General features: G+C 35.0%; 1 protein-coding gene across 1 annotated transcript; it reads left to right on the forward strand.

Annotated features, from left to right (window-relative positions):
- Positions 1–4,869: 4,869 nt before the first annotated feature.
- LOC135833684 (uncharacterized) lies at positions 4,870–7,705 on the forward strand. The gene is made up of 5 exons (XM_065347446.1): positions 4,870–4,999; positions 5,597–5,955; positions 6,034–6,087; positions 6,437–6,682; positions 6,763–7,705. Exons 1-5 carry the CDS (start codon positions 4,936–4,938, stop codon positions 7,441–7,443), a joined length of 1,404 nt encoding a protein of 467 aa, XP_065203518.1. The 5' UTR covers positions 4,870–4,935; the 3' UTR covers positions 7,444–7,705.
- The last annotated feature ends 10,882 nt before the right edge of the window (positions 7,706–18,587 follow it).

Raw genomic sequence — 18,587 nt, forward strand, 5'->3', positions numbered from 1 at the left:
ACCTCGTGGTTTACCAGGCGCTCAGGTGCTCTGTAGTTCGGCACCGAAATCATAAAATTGTCATTCGAATGAGGTTTCCAAAGCTTTCACAACAAAATTGTAAGAAATCCAACAAAACAGATTGCACACCTCGCTATCCACTTTGTGCATCACAATAATGAGCATGTTTCAACGGAAGATTCCTATTGACGTCAATGATTTATTATTCATTATACATAGGCCATAATATTTCGAACTTCACGTAACTTCTGACGAATAACATTGCATAATAACAGAAGTCGGTACGATTTGGATGGTTTTTAAACTTCACGAATAATCACAACAGTGAATTCCCCATGAGAAATTAATCATTTCTTCACAAGCCAAACTAAAAGCTCGATCTAGAATGTTGATATTTTTTCTGTTACTCACAATATTTGCTTGCTTGGAGTCAAATCAAGCTGGAAAAGGTAAGTGAATTTTTATAGCTTAAAATTTCCCACAAGAATTGGTCTATTTAAACTTCCTCTTTTCGCATTCATAAACCCAGACACAGTTTGTGGAAATCCCAAGGAAGCTTTCTCTGTTCCTCGTTCTGCTTCTCACAATGGCGAATACGCTTGCCCAGCTCAACCTGAAAAAACGAATCAATTGAAAAAATTATCAACCGAACTCAAAGAACTACAATCTTGTTTATTTGTGACAAATTTTCCACAACCACACAAGTCTGAAAGATTATGCCAAGCAGAAGTGAAACCGTTATTTATTCAGACCAAGGACAAAGACAAAGACAATCAACCAATGCCATGTGGCGATAAAGAAAATCGGTTCATTTATAGCTTCGGATACGCCGTGAGTCATTGAAAATCATTATTTCGCCATAGGTAAATAAAGCTGTGACTGGTACGACCATTTGTTCTATTTCAGTACTGCGGTGGAATAAGCAATCTAGAGGAAATCCGTCAAACAGAAGATTTACAAGTGGGTGAGGGGGAAGTACCATTTTTCACAAAACACGTATAATTCTGATGATCAAAATGAGTAAAGGATAAAATTCTTTCAGGATCAGATTAACCTTTTTTTCTATTTCGAACAATTTATACCAATGTACCGGATTTGTTACGATACCGAGGAAAATACCACTATATGGACAAGTCATCAAATCATGAAGCCATCATTCTTTCGTAGCCCTTATTTCAAAGAAAAATACTTCTGTGCGGATGAAATCAGTACAGAGCCATATTTATTGAATGCAGAAGAACATTTCTTACAGATAAAACAAAAATACGAAGTAATGCACAGAAACAGTTCTACTCAGCTTTCAAAAAAATCAAACCAAATTATAATGTCACTAAATACGTATATTTCATACATACAGAAGTACTCTTCAAAAGGCATTCAAGTTATCCCCCACCCAATGGTACCGGTCCAGCACTTCGCAACTCTAGCATGGCAAAAAACTACCAACCACTACATCAATACATCGCCCCTATGGTCAAAACTGGTACCTCTAATGACCGTCATAGACAACGCCATTAAGCAAGCTGCAATTAAAGTGAATTACGCAACATTCACATCGGGTGAAACCTGGTTAATTTTCACACGGACCAAGCCTTACTTTTGGTCAAAAATTAAAAGCAGGGTGACAACATTCTCCAAAAAGAAATTCTTCAAGCGTAATATTTGGTATAAATTCGTCTACAGCGGTGCGAGAAAATCAGGCGTGATGATTCAGATTCATAACACACCTAATAAACCGATTAAAATGAAAAAAAGTCGAGCATGGTGTGATTTCAAGGAATGGACCAAAGATGTCGAGATGCGAAAGGCCATTTTGACAACTGGAGTACAATATGCTTACTGTTATAAACCTACAGTCGAAGAAGTGAAAAAGATATTTCACATAAAAGTCGAAATTGTAGCATTTTTGGATATTTACTCTCATTTGTTATGAGACGTTTTTCATATGTATAAGAAAATAAAATTTTCATTCAAGCGTGACAATTTCTCATTTCTTGAGAATCTCAAATGTATAGAACAAAATAAATTCTTCAAAAGTTTTAGAGATGCTCATCAGTTCAGAAGAATGTTATAACCTACCTACCTAATTAAAAACTTGCTTTAAAATTTCCAATATCTTCCAGAGATGAAATTCAATTTTTTATGGGTTTCAAAGTGTTTTGACTAACTTTAAAATTGAAGGCGTTAAAGCACTTTGGATATTTAAATTACTTGCCTATAACCTCTTCAATTCTGAAATTGGAATACAGTCAAATGAATGCGGTTTTCCAAGTTCATACAACACCTTATGCTCCTCCAGTTTCTAAAGCCAGCAAACTAATTTACACTTGTGTAGTTTGAGCGGCTCTATTATCAGATGAATCCTAAAGGTGGACTTTCCATTAAAAATATTTGTGTCTTACACTTTTCTTCTGAGCCTTGAAGATACTACAATGCTCAAAATTTAAAATTCCAAAATCATGGTAAATTTCTAAAAAAAAAAAAAAAAAAAAAAAAAAATACTTCTAGATAATGACAAAAAAAATGGATTTTTGAAACAATGTTGGCTAAAAAAAAATATGGCTATTTGGGTAATTGAGACAAAAATCAAAACTTTTTCGATGTTTTGGGCGTGGCAAAAAAGAAAAGACTTTCTTGGCATTTTGGCGATATACAAAAAATTGTTGGGCAATTAAGGCAAAAATCAAAACTTTTTCGATATTTTGGGGGTGGCAAAAAAGAAAAGACTTTCTTGGCATTTTGGCGATATACAAAAATTTTTTGGGCAATTAAGGCAAAAATCAGGACTTTTTTGAATGCTTTGGCAAAAAGTAGGACTTTTTTGGCAGTTTTTGCAAAAAATTCAGGACAATAGCGGGACACGCGACAAAAAAGTTGTATGAAATCAAAGAAAGCAAGATAAGCAAGAGTTTTGGACACCCTCAAACTTAAAGGATGATGCATGAATATGGTAATTGTTCCTTTCATGAATTGATACGTATAAGTATACGATTCTTTCTTGAATCATAAAATTACTCACTCACCTTTTAGATGGAAATCCATACCAGCCTGAAACAAAGAAAAATACAATTGCAAATTATGTAGTTCATTTTAATTAATCTGAACATGTACAATATTAAGTCATATCTCACTGAAACCTGCCTATTATTAATAGTGCCAAGTGTCAGTAAAAATCTATGTAGGTACTTTTAAGAATTAGGAGCGACGTGGAATTGACAATTCACAGCTTTTGAAAAGGAACATCAGGATTGTCTTTCACTGTAGTATTTTAGCTTTCGGATTTCTACCTTTAGGGGAATGAGAGCAGAGAAGGGAGAGGTGAGGGTTTTTAAGCCCTCCCCCCAACAAAAAAGTCTACAGAATTTTGATTTTTGCTTCGATATAAATACTTGAATTTCTACTGATTGATTTCAGTCTCAATATTTTTCACGATTTATTGCCATCGCAGTCACTTTAATTCCAATACTATTATTCTGGATCAATTAATTATAAAATTAAAATAAAATCTTTGGTTCGAACCACACTTTCTGATAAATGAGACGTTTGTAAAACTGAAAAGGAAAATATACTTATGTACCTAGGTGGGTAATTCTCAAAAATTAAGGTCAATTTTGATATGCATCATTTTGAAAAACAAAAATCATTTTTTTGGAAAATTTCAAGTGGGAAGCATTTGTATAGGTGTCCCAGATCCCTTGTCTAGTGTTGGCCTCAACTCAATCCCCCCACTGTAGGCCCTAACCCCCCTTAAAACGGCGATAATTAGGATTCGACCCTCATAGATGTGTAATATGTCGATTAATATGTTTTCGAGGTCGTAGAATTCGAATCTGGGGTTAATTTTTTGTAGAGGTGGAGGGTGAGGCGTGGGGAGGGGGAAAATGTCAAATTTTGCTTATATATTGCTCTAAAATTGGCGCAAAAACTGTGAGACGGTTTTCAAATGTGAAATGTGAGCTTCCTATGGACTTATTGAGACTGCAATTTGCACAATAATATACCTTAGTGTTCTATGATAATGAGAATGTGTCAATTTTTCCGAAAAAAAAAAAGGATTTCATAACACTTTATAACATTCATTTTCAAAAACATGGTGTGAGACAGGCAAGTCGAAGGACATTTGGGGTATAAAATCGAATGTACACCAATGAAAGGGGGGCCGAACAGCTCAATATCAAGTGTAAAATATAAGGGAGGTGATGCTTGTATGGACCAAAAAAAAAAAATGCTAAAACCATTGAGAAATTTGCTGTGGACACAAAATTTACCACCTTTTGAGAATTACCCAGGTACAGAGGTAGGTACAGATACAACTAACCTATATTAGATGTACGAGTAAGTACCTAAAAATGATGAAAAGGGGCTTCTATAAAATATTCCACACACTCTCCATTCTTCCTCATGTTATTTTTCAGGCAAACAGTGATTAATTTCCGAAAAATATTCCAAAAAAATTGAGAAAATTCAGGCTCAGATTTAATTTTTGGATTAATTATTCCCTATTTTTTTTTTAATCGTCAAGTACAACTTTTTCAAGCTTCACTGGCGATGAAAAATGTGATATCTATTTTTGGGATTCATTTCAATATAGGTAAGAGGTATGGAATTGTTTCGTCAATCAGTCTCGTACTTGGATAATGCTCATTTTTTAGGACAGTAACATAAAATATGTCTGCATAATATCTTTTCCACTTTACGTCATAGCAATGAATCGAAAAATTGTATTATGCTGTAATATCACCGATAGGCGCAGGTATCGTGTACTTATTGTTTAAAGAAGAAGTCAGAATTACCACAAGTTTTCAGTATTGACACAAGTGTTTCATCGCTCATCAACAACTTAGGTACAATTCCGATTTTTTTTCACATCATGTACCATAGAATCATATTTTGCGCGACACGTTACTTTTTCAAAAAGTAGTAGAAATCGGAAAAATGAATAATTATTTTCTACTAATCGTCAACTTTTTCGCATTTATTTACTCAGCAGTGCACACAGGTGAGGATCTGTTATTGCAATATTTCAATAGGTATACAATACATATAAGGGTTGACCACATTACAGAACTTTCGAAATGTTCAGGTGTCATTACCTCCTCATTTTTTTTCCTACAGGGGTAGGTACTTATAGTTCAAAAAAAAAAAATTTAGACAAGTTGGTGCAGATTAACCCGCGCCTCTCTGTCCCTCTACGTTCTTATGAGATTAACATAACATTTTATAAGAATGTAATTCAAGGTGAATTGTTTTGACATTTATTTTTTTCCATTTCAAATTTTAAAACAATCAATAAAAGAAGTTATACAGGGTGTCCTGTCACAAAATAAACTCCTTCACGAGTAACATAGGCAACCCATTCTGAGTACAGTTCTATATTATTTGCATAAACTGGGATTCAAGGAGGATAATTTCCTCATAAAATCGAAAGCAGCAATTTTTCACGAAACCATAACTTATTATTGTTAGCCCACGCAAACATTTATGTGCAATTGTGCATACTTGCGTTCAGAGTTTACATTTTTTTTTTTTTTTGAAGTGAATACAGCTAACGAAAAACAATCTTGCCACAAAAATATTATTTCATTATTTTTCTCAGATGCACAGGGTATGGAATCCGAAACATTTGTGTTGAACGTAAACGTAGACGCGCATCCTGATAATTATTTGCAACTTCCACTCACATATATTCCAACGCTGCAAGACCAAAACGTAATCCGAGCTTGCCCAGCAGAAAAAGGTCAGGACCAAACAAATCTATCCGAAATTTCAAAGAAGCAAAATATGTTTTACGAATATGAGTATTGTCTGTTTCGAAAACCATTTGGCGAGGGTCATAGCAAGATATGTACAGAGGAAGTGAGACCCCTGCTTCGAGCGGAGATCGACGGAAGAACCGAGGAAATAAAATCATGCGGATTTTCAAAGAAACATAAGTTATATTCATTTGGTTTCTATGTAAGTGCCACATCAGATCATTTCGTAAAATATAGGTAAAATTTCCATCAATTTGATGAAAAAAATCGTATTTTGTAGTATTGTGGAGAGCCTGGAAGGTTGACACAGTTGGAAAACAGAAAAATAAAAAAAGTAAGCGAATTTTCATTCAATACTTCCATTGTTTATCTACGTAACTATAAGGAGATACCCGAAACAGTGTCTTTGGGTCCAAACAAAGGTACTAGATTGAATTGAAAGAGCATGGGAAAATTCCAAGCAACCGAATTCCAGACACTGAGATTCTCAAAGCTGGAGCGGCTCAGGTTAAGATGAACTACGTGAGCAGGGAACCAATTTTAATAAAATGTTTTTGACTATCAAAAATATGAGCAACAACATAAAAATATTCAAAAACGTGCATTTAAAAATAAAAATGGAAGTTTTTCTCAAAGACTATCTGTAGGTATATTTTGCCATGTGCAACTTGTTTTTTTTTCAGCATCCGCTACTGTTTGAATTGGACACAGCTTTCTTTCCAATATATCAACTATGTGTCGATACGTCAACACGGATGGCTGTATGGACAAAGCATAGCATCATGACACCGGTTATTTTTAAATTATACAACGAAGAAAGACTAAAGCAAGAAGAAGAAGAAAATCCGACAATCAGTACCGCTGCTTTACTGTTCAATGGGAAAACTTACGAATCAAAGGCAAAATTATACGACAAACAAAACGATCCGGTAATTTTGAAACAAATTGTAACACCATGGTAGATATCTGACTGAAATTCGAAAAAACTAATTTTAAAAATACTTTGCAGAAAAAGCCCAAAATGATTCGAAACTTGATGGTGCCTAGACAACATATAGCTGTGAAGATGTGGAAAAAAACCATCAATCATTATATTATCATAGCTCCACTCTGGGACCAGTTACAGCTACTGATGACAGAAATTGACTCAGTTATCAAGAAACTAGCTCTAATATTACATTCGAAAAATCAACTTCTAACCGTTTACACCAAAGTAGTCGATTCATCAACCAGTAGTATGATTTGGGGAACTAGGATTTCCAATACATGGTACAAACTGCTTCACGAAAAAAAGAATAACTCGGCTACATTAATTATAGTACAAAATACACCTGATAAACCACCCAGTAAGGAAATCAAATTATGCGACACGCGAAAGCAAGGCGATATGAGGAGCTGGCTTCCCAATGTTCCAGAGGATACTTTGCGATACGCGGTAAGTTGTATTCCAAGCACAGAAGAAATTAAAAAACTGTTCAACGTGTATTTGGATTTCGAGGGAGATTTAAATATCGATACACAACTGCAGACGAACGATATCGATAATAATCAACCAGCTCAATCACATAAGTCGAATCAATTAGGCAAAATTATTCAACACCAGGAGGAAGGACCATACCCGCAAATCGTAGTTGATTCTCAAGACGAAATTAAAATGGGCCGAAATCGTGAAAACAAATCTACGCGGTAGATGCACCCTCTTCGATAGCCAGTTTCACAATATTATAATATGTACCTACTCTTTCTCATGCCAGCATGTTGCAATAATTTTATTTCACATAGCAACGATTCTGAGGAGCATACCTATGCACAGAAATATACGATATTTCTTTACTTTAATTAATAAAAAGAATCAAATTCGAATTTTAAAAATAAATGTACTTAAGTACCTGAGCCTATACACATAAGCATACAAAAAAGTATTTCGCATTTCTCTTCTCATGTAATTATCAATAAATTTTTCAACAACTGATGCAATCATTTTTTTTTTTTTTTTTTTTTATTTAACAAAGAAACAGTAGAACTGCCGTGAGGCATTCACCACATACAATTTACAGACACAAATTTACAATAGTGTGAGGAGAAAAGAAAAGCGGACCAATGCCCAATTTTCTACCTATTCGGCATTTAATGAAGAGTTACACGAAGAAATCCGTGGTCTTTGTTCTGGCAAGTCTTCTTGTGAAGTTATTATCCAGTAGTTGTATCGCTTCCGAGTTGGTATGCTGGTATAATCGTTTTGAGTGTGATTTTGCTGATATCCTGACGATTTCGTCCACTGACATAATTTTCCAGTCCCTATGTAGGGTTCTGTTGCTAACGTACCAAGGGGCGTTGCTCATCAATCTCAGTGTTTTGTTTTGAAAACGTTGGATGATGTCTCTGTTGGCCTTTTTTGCGCATCCCCAAAGAGGCGCTCCATACTGCCAGACTGGCCGAAGTATCGAGTTATAAACAAGACGTTTATTTTCTAGGCTAAGTTTGGAATTTCTGCCTAGTAGCCAATATAGGTTTTTGAGTCGGCAATCGAGCTCCTTTCTCTTTACCTTGATGTGGTGGTTCCAATTAAGTCTGGAGTCAAGATGCAATCCGAGGTATTTAGAAACATTTGTCAGAGGGATGATTGACCCATTGATTGAAATATTAGCATAGCCATATTTTCTGTAGGTAAATGTGGTCATTGAAGATTTACTCTCATTTAATTTGATTTTCCAACAATTTGCCCACTTGGCAAACTTGTCCATAGCCACTTGTAAGTTGTTTACTGCAACTTGATGATCTCTATGTATTGAGATTTTTGCAGTATCATCTGCAAACGTTGCATCAATCACATTAGGATTTGTAGGCATGTCAGAAGTGAACAGTAGATATAATCTGGGGGCCAATTTGCTTCCCTGTGGGACTCCAGCTTCAGCTGTCTGTTCATATGAGGTTTCACCATTATAGTACACAGCAAATCTGCGTTCTTTGAGATAAGAACTGATAATTTCACATAGGTTGGCGGGCAAAATTGAACCCAACTTGTGAAGAAGGCCGTCATGCCAGACCCGATCAAAAGCCTGGCTCACATCAAGAAAAACGATGACACAAAACTGTTTATCCTCCAGGGCACCCTCGATCTGATGGACCACACGATGAACCTGGTCAATAGCTGAATGCTTTCTTTGGAATCCAAACTGGTACTCAGGAATGATCTCTACTGTGAATTTTTCCATCCTTTTGAGAAGAACTGCTTCCATCATTTTGGAGAAGATTGGCAGCAAGGAGATTGGTCTATAAGAAGAGGGATCTTCAGCAGGTTTCCCAGGTTTGAGGATCATTATGACCTTTGCAGATTTCCAAGAGCATGGAAAATATTTGAGGCGGATGACAGCATTGAATAAGTAGGTCAAAAACAGGATACCTTTCCTAGGAAGTTGCTTCACCATTATGGGAGTTATCTTATCATTACCAGGAGCTTTTCTGGACTTGATTTGAGAGATTATTTTAGAAGTCTCCTTGGGTGTAACGAATGTACTATAACTTGGTAATGAGAAGTTCAAGTTAGGTGTAACTTCTGACTGGATATTGTTATTAGTGAATGTTCTGGCTAAATGATCTGCAAAAACCTCGGCGATTTCTTCATCACTCTTGGCCCAATGCCCATTGATGTCTCTGATTGGAGGAATTCGATTGATTGGTCTTTTTATTTTCCTTGTGGCTCTCCAGAGAGAGTAATTGCTAGCTTTATTAGGTGCCAGGGCTGAGACATAGTCCTCAAAAGAATTGTTATTAACTGTATACAGTAGCTGCTTGGTGAGTTTGTTCAATTTGTTGAATGCTGCTTTATCAGCAGGATGTCTGGAGTGCTGCCACTTTTTCCTGGCTCTGCGGCGTTTTTGGACCATTTCGAGCACTTCCTCTGGGTATAAGATTTCCTTATTCGAGACGGTTGCTTTATTTGGGGTGGCTGTAGCAACTGAATTTAACAAGATGTTGGAAAAGCTAGCAATAGAATCGTCTAGCTCATTAGGTGTTTTGAGTCTGGTATTCAGGTTGATGTTTCTAGAGACCTCTTCACTGTATAGGTCCCAGTTTGTGTTTCTGTTACATATACTGGGTGGGAGTATTTTCTTGATAACTGTTGCACTAACTGTCATCTGCACGGGAGAGTGATCCGAGGACAGATCTTCGATGCTAACTACTTCAATGTAGTTTGTTGATAAACCTTTGGCAATGAAGAAGTCGATGACATCTGGCACTTTATTTAGGTCGGAAGGCCAATAAGTAGGTTTTCCATCAGAAATCGGAAAGCAATTGCCATCACAGATTGCCTTGTGGAGCTCACGCCCCCTTTTAGAAGTACTCCGGGAGCCCCAGGTTGTATGTTTTGCGTTGAAGTCACCACCACATATCCATCTGGTACCTAGTTTATCAAATAGGTCTGTGAAGGTATTCTTATCAGCACTAGGTCGAGCGTTGGGCGGACAGTAGATTGCTGCAACATTTGTAGCAATATCATTAATCTGAATGGTTACAGAGGCAGCTTGTAGATTTGGATTTTGGATTTTCAGGTGCTCGAAGTGTGAAATTCCTTTGCGGATAATGACGGCGGCACCACCTTGAGCTTTACCACTAGGATGGTTACTGGAATATATGTCATAATGCCTCATTTTTTTGATATCGAATCGGCTGGAGAAGTGAGTTTCAGAGATCAGGGCTATATCGATTTTATGAGATACCAGAAATTGCTCCAATTCAAGTTTCCTTCCGATGAGGCCATTAGCATTCCAAGTAACAATTTTTGTAAATACTTCCATTGTTACTTGTTTGAAGAACGAGTTTTAACTGATGTGGTAGTGAGCTTGCTTAAGCTACTTTCAAGGGAGTTGACCCTAGAGTCTATCTTGTTTACTGAATCAAATAATTCGTTCAATTTGGACATAATTGAGTCCAACGATGACTTTGGCTCGGAACCATGTCCCTCCGAGGTGTTTTTAGAGGCCACTAAGGCATAGGAGTTGCCTACTTGAGTTGATGCAGGGGTATCGTCCTGTGTTTTTTTATCATATGAATGCAGGTTGGTAGATTTAGCTGATGGATCGATAATTGCTTTGATCTTGTTTTTGAAGACAGGGCAGCCCCTGTAATTTGCAGTGTGGTTACCCTGACAGTTGGCACACTTGACTGGTGTTTTTTTAGATTTCTTGCACTCGGATGTAAGATGATTACTGCCGCATTTCACACAGAGGGGTGATCTTCTACAGTAACGTTGACTATGTCCAATGTCTTGACATCTTTTGCATTGCGGAATTCGATCCGCCTTATTTTTTGGGATTCTAGGTCGTTCCACTTTAATTTTTGCATGCAGGAGGGTGTCAATATCTTCGATGTCTTGATTGTTATTGTCAGGTTCAAGTTCGACTCGAAAAAGTGGCAAATGTGTGGTAATGATTTTACCTTCGGACTTTTTTTTAATCTGAACGTTCATAATGTTACGTACATTGTAACCTAGGCCAGACAATTCATCACTGATTTCAGAAGTGTCCGTAGTTGGATGAAGATGGCGAATAAAACATACAAACGGTTTATCTTCTTTGACTTGATATGTGTGAAACACAATTTCACCCATTGCAACGTATTTACGCTCGATTATTTCTTTATCAAATGCTTGAATCAATTTACGGTAATCGTCCACTGATTTACACTGCAGTTTAACTTTCCCAGAAGAGAGGGTTTTTCGTTCACAAGTCTCGAGACCTTGTTCTTTAAGAAATTGTCCAAAGAACTTCATATTTGAAACAGATTCGACGAATATTGGCGGTGGTTTACTCGCATTTTTATCAGTTTGGTTTTCCACTTTATCATCACTATCTTCATCTTCACTCTTCCCCTGAGATTGTGGAGAGTTGGATAACACAGAAGATGGGCGTTTTTGGTTACGATTTGTTTGAATTTTTACCATTTGCTCCAGTCTGGCTTGGAGGCTGGTAACTTGAAAATCTAGAGATGCAATTTGTGATTTTAACTGGGCATTTTCGGCCCTGAGAGTTGCAACTTCATCCATAGGATGAAACTAGTATCACGTTATAACGAAGCAGGTCGAATAACTACATTTACACGTAATACAAGATAAGAACGGAGCTCTAAACACACAGCAAACTCGACGCACAGGTATAATAACGCATACGACTAGCCAGCACGACGAACAGATAAGAACCTGATGCAATCATAACGATTTTTAATTTTATTCTAGCTTTAATAAAACGATTCCTAACGATTTTGTATGTATTATTTCCCTCACATTATTTCAAATTTCAGAGGATTCCCGATCAAAAACAAAATGATTCAGAAGTTAATGGTCACTTTAATATCTCAAAAATTATCCCTAAACAATTTGTAGAACTACGAGAAGGTATATTTTTTTCTGATCTCCTAAGTATGTATGTTCATGCACAAAGATGGATAAACTCGACTTCTAATCTGTAATCTGCCACCAAAAGACCACAAAAAAAAAAACGCGATCCATCCGAAATTCTGGCAGGTTAAAATTAACCCTCAAAGGCCCATGTGAATCCTATTAAATTAGATCAACACAAGTTTCACTTTGACTCACAGCCCCCCCCCCAGTCCCTTGAAACCATTTCGGAAATGATGTGCGTATTTATTTGATTAGGTATCATCCAAATCCGAGAAAGTAAAAAATGTTATTGGGTTGATTTTGGAACTTAATGATGTGGTTTCATTGGATGTAATGAATGAGTGAAAGCATACTTTGGATAAACACCTTGCCCTTTTTTGGGGAACATTTTTTGACAAATGTTGGAATAAAATACGGAGACCAATGCAAGGAGTGATCAGGGTGGACCAGAGCGTTTTTTTACAAGCACTTTTTTTAAAAAAATAGAAAAATGAATTTGAAAAAAATTTTAATTTTGTTTTTTTATTTCTTTTTACTTAATTTCTTTTTTTATTTTATTTGTTTTGAAAAAGTACTTTTGACAAATGTTTTTAATCAATTTTTTAAAAAATGAGCTTTTTTGGAATTTTTATTTTCCACTGAGATTTTTTTCGAATCGATCAAATAAACAAAAAATGAGGTCTAGTTCACAAATTTTTTAATTTTTTGATTCTACCGCAGGATTGGAATACTGAATCAGAATTCAACACGTCAGAATTTATGTATGTAGGTACCTAATTCGTACATGTAAAGTTGTTGCTGTGACGAGACAAAAATCTGTCACGATACATTCATAATGCCACGAATGAAGTTTCTCATTAATAAAATGTATAACATTATTTTGGTTTGGTTTTTTCTATCATTTACATTCGGATTTTCGATGATAATTGAGCAACAAGATGGAAATGGTGAGTGTGAGAATCTATTCAGACATCTTAAGTACATATCTTCCATCTAAGTATAGATATTTTAATACAAAAAGTAGACATTTCAAATTAATGAATCTTCGCATCGATTTTGTACAGAAAATATGGCAAATGAAATGATCCAAAAACTTTCGAAATGGCTTCCAGGCAGTTGGAATTTTAGTAAATACATATACAACTGAAATGAGAATACCTACGTGCATACTGCATTGGTGTACAACAATATAAATGTAGTAGATATAACCATAATTAAAATACAGTTTTATGAATTTTATCAGCATGTTTTTATTCATTACTTCGTTGTTATTACTTGAATCAGTTAATCAAGAAACTGCATAAGTCCAGTTTTGGCACTTTTCACTTTATTGTCGTTTATTACTAATTCGGCCCGGCCGCGTCGACTGGTGGTGTCGAAACGCGCCATCTCGCGGCAGAACATGGAGATTTTGATACCGGTTTTTCATGAAACAACATAACTCCACCTCAGTTTTTCATGAAACAACATAACTCCACCTCAGTTTTTCATGAAACTACATAACTCCACGCATTTTATCAAAACAGAATTCTCCACGAGTATACGTTTTTTGGACATCTTATGGTTTGAAAATGGAAGTCCAAATGTTCCAAAAGTGATAAACACCTTAAAATACGTTGAAAAATATTCGAAAATTACGATTTCATTCACCAACTACGATTTTCTGACCAAATTTCGTCGAGTTATTCATGAAACAACATAATTCCAAAAACTTTGATGCGCACTCACTGCCACAGCCTTCATCGGCGAATTCGGCTAATAGGTGGAAAAGGTGTGTAATGTGACAGTATTAAACATACTGTAGTGGTACAATTCAATATTTCGAGGAACCGAAGTAATTAAGTTTTTTGTCTCTCCTGAAAAGTTGGTTTTTGGGACTTATGCAGTTTCTTAATTAACCGATTCACTTATTAGCTGAAATGAAGAGTCAAGACATGCATTTGGATACAAATATTATGAATTACCATTTACTACAATTTTAAAACTTGGGGAAAAACTGGCAAATGCTTCGAAGTTTCCATACGCTACTTATGCCAATCCCAAAATCTCTGATTAGAACTGCCTAATATGTACCACTAAGACTGTAAGACATGGATAATAGTATTTAAATCGAAAGAGGAGCTCAAAAGAAATCCCATCCCCCAAATTCCAATTTTCAGCTTCTAAAGTTGAGTTTTCAACCATACAACGAAAAAATAAAAACGATCATTTTTCAAAAAAGAAACCTCTGAAAAATTATCAAACACAATTCCTGGCTCAAAAAGGATATCATTTTATTCGATTTTTTTTTTTTTTTTTCATTTTCTCAATGTAAACAATATTATTGCAAAAATTAAGTATTATTACCACGCACGTGCAGAATTTCTGCAGAGAGTGCAATAGGTAGGTACCATAATTGTTCACAAGAAATGTTCGCGACAATTCGTAGAGTTACCTCCAAGTTTTTGAAGACTTTTTGGGCTACCATATGTGTGATTTCATGAAATAGGAATTAGTCAGCGCAAAGTAAATCATATTTTTCCAATATTTTACCAAAGTATTCTGTCACACGTATGAAAACAAACATGAAATTCTTAGTCATCGGCGAACGTCGTTTCTTTGTTTCAAATCTACCAACCTTAAAAAGCAAACAAAGCACAAGTTATCTACTTGACATCAAATTTACTCAGCTTAACAAACAGAAGGTACCTAAGTAGGTATAGTTTTTCGAAAAAAAAAAATTCAGTCACATTTTTCTTTCGTATCGAGTACGAGTACAAGACGGTCGTTAAAAATGGGAACATCTCATTTATTACTTGTTTTTATCTCTTACATAATATTTTCCCATATTAATCCAGGTAGGTTGAAATATTCCAATTTCCATATCTTTCATAAACATTTTGTTCGGATTGTTGAAATTCACGTGTTTTCGTTAGATTTTTTTCAAACAGTTACCGAGCACAATAAATACGTATAATGTAAGAATTTGATCAGAAGGAACAAAAACGAATGCTGAAAACAGCATACTCACCTATAGCGAGTTAAGAATGGCAAATTGGCCTCTGGCAGGGATTTTGAAAGGAAAATTTGATATTGCTGTAGAAAATTCCTATCTTTGGCAGTTTTCAATCAAATTTTTGGTCATTCATAAAATTTTTGGAATTTTTTCGAACTTACTACTGTGTTCTTCATGATATCGGTACCCATTTTTAGTTTTTCAATAAGACTTTTGATAAATTCATTCAGAGGTGCAATTATCAATCTTCATTGGCAATTCTGGTCAATTTTTTTCTTCGCAATGTATGATGAAAGGCACCAAACTGCACTATCAATCTGAATTTGAACCAAAATTCCATAATAGATACGTCCGCGTCATATGAAGTTCAGCTAAGTTAGAAATCTTCAATTTTTTCCACCCATTCTTATAAGATATGATCATTTTCAAATTTGAGGCTATGTTCTTACTTTAAATAGGAAAAAAATCAACAATACCGAATAAGGAACACCACTTAAAAAACTGCACCTATTTTAAGGACTCCTTACCCAAGGAACCTTAAACAAAATTTTTCTGAGTAGCCTCACACTTGAAATAAACTTCCCTGCCAATTCTCTTTAAAATATAGGATAATATTATGTTCTTTTTAATTTTAATTCATCGCAATGCAATAATGCAACTGTAACTCATTTTTGAGCAGCTTATTCGTCGTATTACGGATCTCTAGTTGTTCTGAAAGATTCTCACTCATCAACCGAAGTTTCCCTACCAAGCAAAGCTATAGAAAAAGATGGCGAAATAATGTACCCAGAAGTCGAAGAAGATGGAAAAAGCATCACTTTTTTATGTCCTGATAAGCCAAACACCACGAGATATTCAAAAGATTTGCCACTTATTGCCCTCCAGGATGAATATTGCCTATTTTCTTGCGGAGGGCCTCCTTGCCCAGAAGAAATAAAGCCTTTATTGATTATAAATGAAGGTATCGTAAGTTATACGAAATGTTACGGTTCAGAGAAATACGAATTCTATCGCATGGGATTTAATGTAAGTCCAAGTACAATGTACATATTATTAATTTTGACATAATCACAGATGAATATTTATTTAATCATTCTCACACATGTTTGCACATTTTGTACAGTATTGCAGATACACAGAAGCCAATGTAAGTATGCTTGGTGCGATTACAATTTCCATCTGAAACCAGCAGTACAATTTTTCGCACATAGCTATAGGTACCTATTCATTTTTTTATAGAACGAAAATAACAACAGACACATAACATCAAAACTTTTAAGTCTATACGATGTCTGTTTTGATACTGATCATTCGAGAACTGTATGGACAAGGCACTTTGTGCAAACTCCTTCCATGCTCCAAGGCGAGGGATTAAAATCACAACAAATCAAAACTGAAGAAGAAGAATTCAACGATGATCCCTTCACACTGTCAAATAAACAAGCTTTTTCAAATGTTGCCAAACTGTACAAAAATCAGGTATGATACAAGTGCATCATAAATACCTACCTATTTGTCATTTTGAAAATCAAAATGACTTTTTGGTTTTGCAGACAATAACATATCAGGTTAGGAATATATAATTTACTAAATTCATTTCAATATCAAAATAATAAAATCCTATCAGAACAATAAAAACATGCCCATTTTCACGTATATACCTGCTAATTAATGATTTTTTTGAGTATAAAATACTTAGGTACGTATAATTTACCTATAAGTAGTACTCATCGGACGCTATACTAAGTATGACTCTATCAATAATAATTTCAGCCTGACAAACCCTACAAAATGATCCCACAAAGGCTTGTACCACAAGAGGATATGGCATTAAAACTATGGAAGAAAACAACCACTCATTATTTGAATACGGCATCTCTTTGGGATAAATTAGTTCCCCTAATGAAAGCTATAAATGATGGAATCAGAAAAGCTGCTATTGCAACATATTTTAAAGCACGAGGTGCAAATCTGAACATTTATACAACAGTTACACCTATACGTCCATCTCGTTCCTCATTTCGGCATTGGCTTAGCAAAATTCGATAGTTCATCTTCCGAGACAAGAAGATTGAATCAAATATTTGGTGTAAAGTTGTTCACCACTGGAGCGACAATCAAGGTATTATGATTTTTTTGCACAATTCGCCTGGTAAACCTCCGGTAGATGCTGATCCTGTTACGGGAAAATTGAATTCAAAATCTATACCAAAGCAATGCAAAGATCTGGTTCCCTGCGACTTTAGAAAGTGGTCCAATGAACCTGAAAGCCTATCAGATGAAATACTACAATATGCTTATTGCTGCAAAGTGGACAATAAACAAGTGGAGAAATTATTCAACTTGAATTATTTGTGCAACCTTGAATTTTTGGATATTGAAGATCGTATGAAATGGGTGAATTCTGAAGTTGAACCATAGATTTTGATTATAACATTCATTACAAGTACCATATCACACTTTATCGAAATCAAACTAGGTAAATCTAAACTAATATTCAGTTAAATATTATGTAGTTCTATAAGTAATTGTGGGAATTATTTCCTCTAAATTTAATGAGCATCTCAAGAAGTATTTCAGCTATAGATAGGTAGTTCAAATGTATTAAAATTCAAATAAATTATTATTGTTTTCTTGTAAATATATGCCTTAGGTACCTAGCAGAATTTTAAAAATGATTCAATGCAAACTTGATTGAGGATTTTGTCCAGTATCTGTTTTTAAAAAAAAATAATAAATGAATATGTGCTGTAACCAGAGATGCATGGAAACTTACCGCGGTAATTTATAAATTTTCAACAGAAATGTTGACATGGGTAATTTTTGATGTTTGCATGTACTGCTGTAGCTGTCTAGATATAACAAATTACAATTTGTACTCTCTAAATTTAAAAGAGTCAAATTTTACTGTATAGCACTTAACAGTAGGGTATGACAACATTCTGGCATCTTAAAAACTATAGTTTTTGACTGGATTTTAATTTTTCAGTAAATAATTTTCTGATCTGATCAGTCAAATCAAAATTCAAAAGTGAATTATTTACTGAACTGATCAGTCAAAAACGAATTTTATTATTTATTTAGGTAGGTAGGTAGGTACTGTGTTGATCAGTCAAAAACTACTGTGATCAGCTTGGTCAGCAGTAAAAAATTTTAAATAACTGACTTTTGCAGTACTTTTTCACTATTCATTTCAGTGATGACATTTTGGACTTTGCCTTCTTAACACTTAACAGTGAAATTTGACTGTTTCAAATTTAGAGAGTAGGTACGTACCTACTTCTTGTGAGATGGCCTATAAATAATAAATTGTAAAATCAAAAAAAAATGAATTGAATTGTGAGGTAAAATAAAGCTGTAAATTTTAATTTTGTTGAACCTCTTGATACAAAGCACACTGTATTACTTGACTACTTCAATACATAGATAGGTACCTATT

This window comes from Planococcus citri, chromosome 2, assembly GCF_950023065.1.
Source record: "Planococcus citri chromosome 2, ihPlaCitr1.1, whole genome shotgun sequence".
NCBI lineage: Eukaryota > Metazoa > Arthropoda > Insecta > Hemiptera > Pseudococcidae > Planococcus > Planococcus citri.

Bases quoted from the DNA above. Each gene is read 5' to 3' on its own strand.
- LOC135833684 (XM_065347446.1), top strand. From the start codon at position 4,936: ATGAATAATTATTTTCTACTAATCGTCAACTTTTTCGCATTTATTTAC. The intron at 5,000-5,596 runs GTGAGGATCTGT...TATTTTTCTCAG, and splicing joins TTACTCAGCAGTGCACACAG to ATGCACAGGGTATGGAATCC. The intron at 6,088-6,436 runs GTAAGCGAATTT...TTTTTTTTTCAG, and splicing joins AAAACAGAAAAATAAAAAAA to CATCCGCTACTGTTTGAATT.